Genomic DNA, 11,470 nt, shown 5'->3' with positions numbered 1-11,470 from the left:
CATTGCAGATTTTTCATAACCTTATCTGTGGAAACTGAAATAGAGTGAACGGTATGTCAATAAAGGGCCCGGGATGTAAAACTCCATTTTAGGACAAAACTATTTATAGTCAGACACTGGGTAACACAGGGTCCTGAGAAGAATGAACAAAGAAATACTGCGACTGTGCAAGTGGCGAACATAGCTTTACAATGATGGGAGGGTGATTCCATCACTATGGAATCTACAAATGGGGTCTATCCAGCCAAAATTTGGATTCGTTTTCAGGACCCTTCACAAAATAAAAATTACCATAAATTTTGGAATTCCATTCCTTTTGTGATAGGTCAACTAGATTACTTCACTTGCTAAATTACTTATTTTTCACAAAATTAATGATCCTTTTCACAAAAATAAGGAAAATTTTCACAAAAACCGGACCTTACAAAAAAAGGTCCGGACAGACCCCTGGAAATGTTTGCGAAAATAAGAGGGGGCGGAGAATGGCACCGTACCATCTCCTGCAGCTAAACATTGAAAAAACAAATTTTCTTATCGTCGTTATCTCAATTTAAAGGTCAAGGACTTATAATGTAACAGAATCCTTAGTGTCTGATCAAGTTGGAGTTTAATATTGAGCCTTTCACCACGATACCAAAAGATCCAATAGTATAAGTGGAGATTTTTCTTGTCATACTAAATTTTTATATTAAAAACCTGTATAATGATATTTTTTGAAGAGATGTTGCAACTGCTACAACGATATATTTTATATTTTCTCAAAATGAAATTCAATATATTTTTAAATTCGTCGCCAGTTTTTTATTTTTTCGAGTCTGATGAGAGAAAAAGAGACATCGGTATTTTGCACAATTTACCCACTGAATGCTTTAATGAATTTGCCGCGAAGCTACTTTCGATGTAGTAGACAAATGTATTGTACGATGAACAACTTTACAGTGTAAAACACTAACTCAATTAATGGAACTAAAACTTAAAACGGACATCAATATAGTGATTTCAATGATTCAGGCCACGAGTAAAAAATAAATGAAAATTATTTTAACCGATATTTATTTGCATCAAATTTCACTCTGATTAAGCTCAATACTAAAATTTTTATCAGCAAAAAATATGATTTCTCTATAATATATTGAAAATGAGTATATAGTACAGTATTATATTACGTGTGAGACACATCCAATGAGCTGGAACTTCTTCTGCCACCTAGCAAATAAAACTGTTTTCGATCGAAATTGATGTGAAGTTTCTAATTAATGTGCCACGTATAAAAAAAATCAATGCAGCATGATATCGATAAATATTTTATAAACAATAATATTAATTCAATTGCCAAATTTGCTTCAAACTTTTAACAGTTACTTTTTGTGCATTGTAAATAAACATTAGGAAATTGTGCCCGTGAATATAAGTGAATTTTTATATCCATTCCGATTATTATTACTTAGGGTTAGGATTTTAATTCCCTAAAAATTATTTTATTCCTGTCTCAAGGTAACATTAGTTTCAGCAAAACCATATGATTAGTGAGAAGTGTAGCAGTCTAAATTATTTTGAACCATTACTTATAGTATGAACGAGAAAAAAAATATCTTCGTTTTACTAACCACTACGAGCATCAGAGAATCAATAACATAGGGGAACCCAAAAAAGGCTTCCACGGAATCCACCAGAAAGAAACCCTTGCAGTAGAACTTGGGTTAATTCGAATTTTGGATAATTCGAAGTTGGTGGGGGGAAATCATGATTTTCGTAAGCAAAAATTTGTGGTTTGGAAAAAAATCTACAAAAAGACAGACTTTACTTTTGTCGATCAAGTTGTAAAAAAAAATTAGACTAAAAGTTTGAAAATTCTGTTTTTTATTTTTGAGATAACTTAATGCCCATTTTAACATTGTTCAGCTGTATTGAGAATGTATACTAATTATGTTGTTGAACCTATGGATGAAGGATTCAAAATCTGAATCGTTTTGCAATCATTAAAAATATGGAAAGTACCGGAAAGTTCAGATTGCAGTACGCCAGTGAAAGTATATTTCCTTCAATAACAAGTATGATCAGTAAAATTTGAGAAACAGTTTCTTAACAGATGATCACCATTAACCGTCTCCATAAATCAGGCTTTGAACATTCAAGAAATTCTGCAGTGATGCTGATTCCAGATCAGTGGAATAATGTAGCAGCTAAGATCAATTGTGTGTGTGTGTTATAGGTATGAATTACTAAAATTTGGGGAGCAGTCTCGTAACATAAAATTTTAATAATTGATAATTATCCTATGTGAATGTTCATTAAGTTGCAATTTGTAGTCATTTTACATATCCAGGTTAGATTAATTGGATAATTAGAATTTTGGATAATTTGAACTTTTTCCAGACTTTGGACTTCGAAGCCAAGTTCGACTGTATTTATTCAAAATAGTCTATACTTCGTACTCATTTGAAGTTTGTATACGATACACTGTAATAAAATTCTTATGATAGTATCAGTCACTAAAATTTTCCGCGAAAAATCTACTGTGGTGTATAATGCGCAGACGCAAATTTTGAGAAAAATATCATCGTATAGTCCGCAACGTTTAATCCAGCGGTTCTCAACCGGGGCTCCTTGGGCACTCCCCAGGGGCTCCACCGGAGCTCGAGAAAAATAAAAAAAAACCAGTAAATTTGAAAAAACAAAATTATAAATATTTTAAATAATATAAATAAATCTTTGGTGAATAAATAAAAAATAGGCCTACGGGGCTCCACGAGTCAAAAAAGGTTGAGAACTGCTGGTTTAATCTATATGTAAAAATGCCAGTTATGAAATCTTCAGAGAAGGAAGGTGTTTGAATAAATGCAGATTTTTCCACTCGCATCTATACGCCATCCATAAATCTTTAAAGATTTTTTTTTCTTTATATAAATCAATTTTGAACGTAAGTATTCTTGCTCCAACTTCTCGGTAAAAAAAAAAAAGCTGCGGATAAGACGCCGCGGTATATAATCCGTCCCCGAATCGGCAAATTTACAACGATTACTCGTATAGTTGCTATTATTTTCTGTAGCAATTATTCTTCTAGATTCTTTCCAGGTTGCTATTAATCCTTCGTACGAAATTCCATGTTGTTGGATCGACATGCGGATGACTTTGAGTACTGTCAGTTTAATTATGTGGCCACCCTTTTCATCGATTGAAGGGCTACAGACTTGAACCAATTGAGCAGATCATTAATAATGACTCAACACAACAGGAATTGCTATTATAAAAGCAATCGATTACAGGAAATAACTCGTAAAATAATACCTGAAATATCTAAGACGGTATTTTCCGAGGCTTTAAATAAACACTTCAATAAAAATTCATTACTAAAAACTATGGCGCACGAAGGTTTATGAAACTTTTTTCAACAGCTCAAAACAAGCAATTATTATCAGGAAAATTCGTAAATCAATAGTATTTGTAGGGACAAATTTACTGATCATTGATAATGAGAAAAATTGCCCGTCCTTATATAAATACTCCTCCGTCTCCAAGTCATTCTCTTCGTCACTACCATCCTTGAGTTAAAGTACACTTTCTTGGTCATTCACTGATCTAATACCTCATCACTCCCTATGCTTTACGTCACTCTTTTGGTCACCGATTGATCTGGTCGTACTATAATGTGCATTCCACACTGGTGCGATTCCACATGTAGCTTGCAACTCGACGCGGGTTGGTTTAAAAAAAACCCGGAATTCAGGATTTTAACCTGAATTTGGAATAACACAGATTGGTTAAAACCTGAATTTCAGGTTTAACTAGTACCCCCGCTCTCTAGTCAGAGGCTGATTCTGATTTGTGGTTTCCGCCTGTGACCTATAAACATTCTCCTGCTCTTCTTCCATTCTACTGATTTTCTTGACCATTCAACAAATTTGCCGCCCTGGGCTTGTAGCATGTTAAGCTAACCCCCCCCCCCCTATAAATACGCTTCTGGGTACAACGTCATCCTGAGTATAACGCTAGCTTTAAAATGTCACTGGCAGAGTAATTAGCGAATTGAGCTTGTTCGCACCGAAGGCAACCCGCTTATGAAGTCATTCTTTATTCGACGTTATACCAAGGCGGCGAAAAAAATGGGGGGGGGGATCCATTTTGAACAAGCAAAAGGCGTTTCTTACGTTAAAGCGGAAACAAACACGGATGAACAACAAAAAGACAGTTTTATTTTAATAGACACAATTCTTAATTATTTTGTGGTCCCTTATATTTTTCCTCCCATTTCCAATACGATTAACGGAAATTTCACCTCCGACATTTCGCCTGCCCTGACCGTGTGAGTGACGAAGTGAGTGGGTGAGTGACAATATGAATGACCAAGTGAGTGGTGAGTGACCCTAGGAGTTACTAAGAGAATGATTCTATTAGTGTTCAATTAGTGATCAAGTGCGTGACCATGTGATCACTCACACTCTTTGGTCACTCGCTCACGCATTCACTCACTGGATCATTCATATGGTCGTTCACTCAACTCAACCACACAATCACTCACACGAACCTACTTATATAGTCACTCACCTAATCACTTGGTTACTCACACCCAGGGCAGGTGCAAAACTTCGGGGGCAAAATGTATCGGAGACGAAACATGCCGGGCGAAATGTCGGCGATGAAATTTCAGGAATCCTTCCAATATACAGGAGATAAAAACCAGGTTGCCACGGATAATTCCAAATTCACATCGGATATCATTTCCGCTCTGCAGTATGACCTTCCAGACCAAATATATCCTGAAACGCATAGCCACACCCATGGTCCTCGAGATATTTGTAAAAGCCGCTCATGTCCATGTGGTACTCCCGGGCAGGTCCTCTACGAGCCGCGAAACTTATTTCCTTGAACGACTCGAACCTTCGGTCGTCACCCTGGTCCGTTTGTTGGCGCATCTCTTCTTTGACAATCGATATCTTCTTCCAGCTCAGCTGTTTGATTCTCTGATAGAAATCATCGCAGTCTTTGGACCGTCCTTCAACGCAAATGATTCCAGGTTTTCCTGGAAGGCAGAAACCGGATAGGCCCGAGTCTTCTCCGGTCTTAACGATAGTCCGCCGTTTGTCAATGTTGTATATGTGATGACTGTATATCCAAAGTCTCGAAAATATATCCGCAGGGAACCTCTCTTCAGTGTCCGGAATTTCCTCTTGGGGCTTTTTCCGGAAATATGCGAGAGAATTTTCGGTCAGCCACGTGATCAAAGGACTGATGCATAGCTCACCTCTCTGCTGATCTGCCACAAACTCACAAACTGCGGCGTTCAATTTCTTTTGCTCTTCCCGATTTAATGCGGATGAACGGACGTAAACCTTTGGTTCCACATCCGGATACTTATGAGGTAGATTCACGTTGAGTTCCAGTGGATCCTTTGAAAAGGGAAAAAAATTATATCAATATTGTGTTGATTAAAAATTTGATAAATTTCAATTTTATCTGAAGAAAAGACGCCGAAAAGAATCTACATGATATAAAAAAAACAATTACAAAGGTTTAACGAAAGCAAGCAAGTCTTTCTTCATTGCTCAAGCCCCGTGTGCCAATAAGGACACGCGTAGCTCTTCTCTGCACCCCCTTCCACCAAGTCTATGTCCCTTTGTAGGTATGGTCTCCAAAACCTTACAGCATACTCCAGTCCAGCACGAACTAAGCCTCGAAAAAGCGGAAGAATGACTTTAAGAGAACGCGAAGAGACCTTTTTGAAAATGAGACCAAGCATTCTATTCGATTTTTTGACCACTACTACTACTACTAAACCCAGACATGTACCTCGTCCATATTCCTTTGCGGAACCTCTAACGAATTGGTACATGCGAGAATGTGCGTGTACGTGTAGTGAAACCTGATGTGAAGTTTGTTTCTGTGTAATGCTTGTTATGTGTAGTGCTGCCATCTTCCACTAGTTTTTTCTAACTATGAGTGAAGTGTAATGATTGAATAATTAATCGTTGTAGGCCTGTTGCTCTCTGTGGCGAGACTTTTTAATGGGGAGATGGGCTCGCATTTGCGACTCGAAGTTGGAAACCAACTTCAGCCGACCACCACTGCGGTGACGGTGGAGTTCGAACCCGGATCCTCGCGACGCGAGTCCGTCATTATGACCACTCAACCACCGCAGCGGCTTTTTTTTTACCACTGCTGAACAAAGTTCAGAAAACCTAAGCCACTCGTCAATGAGAATTCCCAAATCGGTGACCCTAGTTCATGGGCGGAGATACGGGGGGGGGGGGCAGAGTCAAACGTAGAGTCGACTGATTTGATGTATGTATAGATGAATTGACATCATCACCATCGTGCCCCCCAGCAATAATGACCTTGCCCCATACAAGAGGATGCGGTTGATTTACACATAGATATTATGATAATATTATAATTCATATCTATTGTATCAGACTTGTTCAAAACTTCTGAGTATTGTTTCCCCCTCCCCCCCCCCCGATCAGGGCCTTCGTAAGAGCATTTTGGGCCCTATTAGGCAAATTCTCGAAAATTTCAACCAGATCTCATTTGTATGAGGCCTCCTTTTTCTCTTGACTCCCTGAGCCGTGCCCAGGTGGGCCCGTGCCTTAAGACGGCACTGCCCATGATGCTTTTAAAATCACCCTGGTATAATAGTAACATCAAAGAAGTAATCGGATATGAATATTGGATGCTTAATCCGCATGCAGTTCCGTCTTTATGTATAGGCCCATCTGGACGCCTCAGGTGCATACGAGAGCAGCATGATTATGAGATCTGGTTCTCAATTATGAAAGCGTAAACTGGTAGGCTACTTCACCAAACACCAACTCTGGCCATATCGCAATTTACTGCCATTAGTGAGATGGGTTGGAAGTGAAGGCGCTGTCTATCGGTGGTCGCCTCGAGTTCGTTAGGGAAAATATCTTATCTATATCCTCCCTTGGGTTCGAACCCGGGACCCTGACAACAACCTTCACGATGGTAGACGAGCATCTTTCCACCATGCCACTCCGGCACTTAAACTGGTAGGCTGCTAATTTAACCCAGATGGGGGGGGGGGCTCTGAACATCCACCATTTATCCGGGGGCCCACGATGCTTTTGAGACAACCCTGTCCGAATATAACTAGAAAATGAATTGAGGACTTGCAGCAACACGAAGGTTCACTTTAAAAAATACAGCCATCCCTCACTTATACACCCTCTCATTTATACTCATTAAGGTGAAACTTATTCACTATGTGTGAAAAAACGGTGCCTCCCCTAGTAACCATTAAAAACAAACTCAAAAATGCATTCTCTCGCAAACCAGGAAGTCCCTGAGGTGTTTTGTGCATTCCCTGGTCACATTGACAAAATGTGTGATTATAGATTCTTAATAATTAAGCTTCCAAAGACTTTCTGAGAATTTGTAAGGCATACCATTAAGTATAAATTTAAAAAAAAAAAAATGAAAATATTACTATTTTTGTGATCAATGCAAGTCGGAAAAAAAGTTTTCCTTCAAAAATTAAAGTTTTATAACGAGCCCAAGAGAGTTCAAGAAATGCCATAGTTTTTCTAATAGACAGGAAAAAGTGCAGTGGGCCAAAGTTACCCATATACAAGGTTAACATCGACCCAAAATGTTTTCATTTTTCAACATTAGCTTTAGCTTTAGAAAAAAAAAATGTTTTCTATTCATATACAACAGGGTTGGACAAATCAAAAAAAAATCTAGGCACCAGAAAAATTTTTTAGGTGCCAAAAGAAATTTTACTCATAGAAAAAGGTCCAAAATAATGCTTCTTTCATGGCATAGTGACCCTCTTCAATGTTGACAAATATGCTGATATAAATTCCAAACATTTTTTGTTGAACTTGGCCTAAAATTTGTAACTACACAAAGAAAATTTTATATGCCAATACCAATTTTTTAGTCACCATGGCAACCTGACACTTGTCTAGCCGTGATATACACATAATACGAGATAGCCCATAAATATAAAAAAGGTTACCAGAACTTAAATGTAGTAATAACATTTGGTTTATTGGAAAGTGAATGTGAAATTTGAAAAAAAAAAATAATAATATGCAGAAGTAACCCATGTTCATGGTACATGAAGAAAACATGATTGAACTGGAACTCCTTGGCTCACACATCAGATTAAAAAAAAAACACAACTGTTATAATTCTTTGATTGAAATTGGTGACCAATTTTCAATTAATGCACCACATTAAAAAAACAATGATATAATACTAATAAATATTTTTTGAGCAATAATATAAATTAAATTATCAAGATTGCAGTGAAACTTTAACAGCTGTTGTTTGTTCGCAGTAAAATAATAAAAGTAAAAACATATGAAGAGTAGCCAGTCATTCTTGACCATAATCCAAAAAAAAAGCTATTTTACGGGTTATACTTGTATTATTTTACCGCAAACAAACAACAACTGTTAAAGTTTCACTGCAAACTTGATAATTTAATTTATATTATTGCTCAAAAAATATTTATTAGTATCATATCATTTTGTTTCTTTAATGTGGTACATTAATTGAAAACTGGTCACCAATTTCAATGAAAGAATTATAACAGTTGTTTATTTTATTTTATAGGTGACAGCAGAAGTTCCAGTTCAATGATGGTTTGCAGGTAATATACTGCTGAACTGCAGGGTTCTTCAATGCATGACCTAATGTGGCCCTCGTGGCTTTTTGTTGTGGCCCACCAACATCTTTGAAAGAAATGACAACCCAGCAGGCTTTTTCAAAAAAATCCAGGTGAAAAAACCTACCAAAAAGTACACCTGGAAACTGCATTTACTGTTTTCTAATGACGTTATTGCATTGCAGACTGTATTTATACACATTGATAAATATATCTATTCAATGCTATTCAGATTATAGGAGTTAGAAAAAAACCGTGTTATTCAGCCATTTATCATAAGATGCCAAACCATTTTGGCACCTCACCTTCCACAATTTCCTGTAATGAACGCCACTGATATAATAATCACATAATAATTGTCGTACTTTGACTAGGTCTGTTATATTTATGTAGGCCACACAGCAAATACAACATTTAAAAAGTTCCAAGACTTATTTTGTAACAGAAAGATGAATATGCAAATAGAACTGGTTTATTTGGTGTCTCCTTCGAAGTAACTACCCTGAACAATTATGAATTTTTTGCCATTGTTTATATGAAGATATAGATGCGAAGCTTTTTTTTTATTACATCCTCTAGTGCCTTCATCGCTGCTCACTGTACTTCTTTGAAACCTGCGAATGGCAAGATCAGGGTGGAATAAACTGGTTGCGGTAATATCAGAATGTGATGTTCGGACAGGTAATCTGACACCACCTTTGAGTCGATGCATTGTGGTGACGGAACAGACCACGACTTGGCCTTTCAAAGATCTGATCTGATGACGTTTAAGGGCTGACAGGTCCCTCCTGGTACTTTCACAACCAGCTTATTTCCTTGACCTTTTTCCTTGGATAAAGAATTTGCTTAAGGGGCAACGATTATCACCTTTTAAAGGTCTGCAACAAGGGCACTGGAGGATGTAACAAAAAAAAAAAAATTCTTGCAATCAGCGTTCATATTTTTGTATGAACAATGACAAAAATGCATAATTGTACAGGGTAGTTACTTGGAAGAAAACACCAAATAAACAGGTTCTACCTGTATACATTCTAACATAGGATACAGTACTTTTTCAACATAGTAGTATACCTTGCTTTTGAAGGTTTTTAACAGCTGGCTGATGCAAAGATTTTTTTTTTTTCAAAAGAGAGAAAATTCAACTACACCTGGGGGGGGGGGGGCGAATCGAACCCACGTCCTTTCACTTTCCGAGTGAAAGCCCTAGACCACTAGAGTACAGAGGCAATGAGTAGGCTATTTCAACCTTTCCTTGGAGTTCACGTGCACTGAACGGGACCCTACACGGACGATTGGACCTAACTCAGGCCAAAGCTCACAATGCCACCAGATCACCAGATGAAGGTTTTTAACAGCTGGCTAATTTGAAGATATATTTTGGGAAGAGAGAAAATTCAACTGCCCCCATGGGGAATCGAACCCACATCACTTTCCGGGTGAATGCCCTAGACCACTAGACCACAGAAGCGATGAATATCTTAATCTTTCCTTGGAGCTCATCCGGAACTCCAGTGAACTAAGACGTTAACCCGGAAAGTGAAAGTATGTGGATTCGATTCTCCGCACAGGGGCAGTTGAATTTTCTCTCTTTCCAAAATATATCTTCGCATCAGTCAGCTGTTAAAAACTTTCGTATGGATAGTGGGGAGCGACATCATCCTCGGATAACTTGCTTTCCTCGTGCTTCAGTACCATGAAACCAAAAAAAAAAAATATCTGAAAAAATCTAGTGGGTTTAATGGTTCTGAAAAAAAAAAAACAAACCCAAGGGGGTACATTGCCATCGTAGATGGTAATTTATACACTACAACTACTAATTAATATAATAATACATAAGATAATTACAACTACAGCAAAAGAAAACCCTCACCTCAATTTCAGGTATTATCAAGCGTAATAAATAATCTAAATTGCTCGGCAGTTTGTTTGTTTTGTGCTCGATGAACGCGTTGATATCCGCGGTAATACTCGGAATAGTAATCGCGAATTCATCTTGGCCGGGATACATGCTGCCCAACATCTCCACTTCGACGAGCTGCAGCTCCAAGCACTCTTGGATTTTTGTCTTCTCGCTTTCGTCCATCATCTTGACTCGTTGTCATCCCTCAAAGACGGCTTAATTTTTCATACGGGAGCAATAACTCATCCATCATTTTCGTCACATTACTGGTCCACGTTGACTGTTTACCATCGCGATGCTGTTTACGCTCGTAGACATGGAACTTTGTTTACGTGAGCGCTCAGTTGAAAACATCGAGGAGCAGAGCAATTCCACCTCACTCACCATTTTATGATTCTCTCAGAAAATAATTTTGATAAATACTAGAAAATTCAAAGGAGTGATTATTTCAAAGAAAAAATAATAACATGAAATTTTTTTAAAAATTATAGACATAAAAAAAATTCAAATATCTACTTAATGTGGCCATATTTCAAAAAACGGGACACCGACAACTTGCGTTAATTCACAATTGAAAATTTCTAAAGTTGAATTTTTTAACATAATTGACAACATGATTATTTCACTAAAATAATACGTCACTGGAACATAATGAAAAAATAATTTTTGCGACAAATTTAGTGCGGGACGTATGGTCATTTTATACTTCATGAGACAACAAATTCCAGAAATGACACAATTAAAATTATTTAATAATGATAATGAAAGATAATTTGTGCTGTATCATGTTTATTAATTTCAAATTCTTCCTATTCAAATATTTATTTGCATGACAGCATCATATTTATGAATTCCCTCCCTCCTCTTTAGATTAATTCACGTGCGTCTGCAGCCTGCGGTAGTAGACCGCATAATTAAAAAAAAAAAATCTGTAACATTTA

At 37.3% G+C, this 11,470-nt stretch overlaps 1 protein-coding gene across 1 annotated transcript; it reads right to left on the bottom strand.

Moving 5' to 3' along the window:
- Positions 1-4,175: 4,175 nt before the first annotated feature.
- Positions 4,176-10,868, bottom strand: LOC149075647 (RWD domain-containing protein 2A). Its single transcript, XM_089243128.1, has 2 exons — positions 10,500-10,868; positions 4,176-5,387 (listed from the first exon to the last, which is right to left on the bottom strand). The coding sequence occupies exons 1-2, from the start codon at positions 10,713-10,715 to the stop codon at positions 4,716-4,718; spliced, it is 888 nt and encodes a 295-aa protein (XP_089099254.1). The 5' UTR covers positions 10,716-10,868; the 3' UTR covers positions 4,176-4,715.
- Positions 10,869-11,470: the final 602 nt, after the last annotated feature.

The sequence above is a fragment of the Pholcus phalangioides genome, unplaced genomic scaffold, assembly GCF_987345545.1.
Source record: "Pholcus phalangioides strain wild (caught in Gottingen) unplaced genomic scaffold, Ppha-v1.0 ptg000015l_1, whole genome shotgun sequence".
NCBI lineage: Eukaryota > Metazoa > Arthropoda > Arachnida > Araneae > Pholcidae > Pholcus > Pholcus phalangioides.
This window is presented reverse-complemented; position numbering and strand designations above follow the sequence as displayed.

Excerpts from the sequence above, each read along its gene's own strand:
- LOC149075647 (XM_089243128.1), bottom strand. The coding sequence starts at position 10,715 with ATGATGGACGAAAGCGAGAAGACAAAAATCCAAGAGTGCTTGGAGCTG. Across the intron at positions 5,388-10,499 it reads TGATAATACCTGAAATTGAG|GATCCACTGGAACTCAACGT; the intron begins GTGAGGGTTTTC and ends CCCTTTTCAAAG.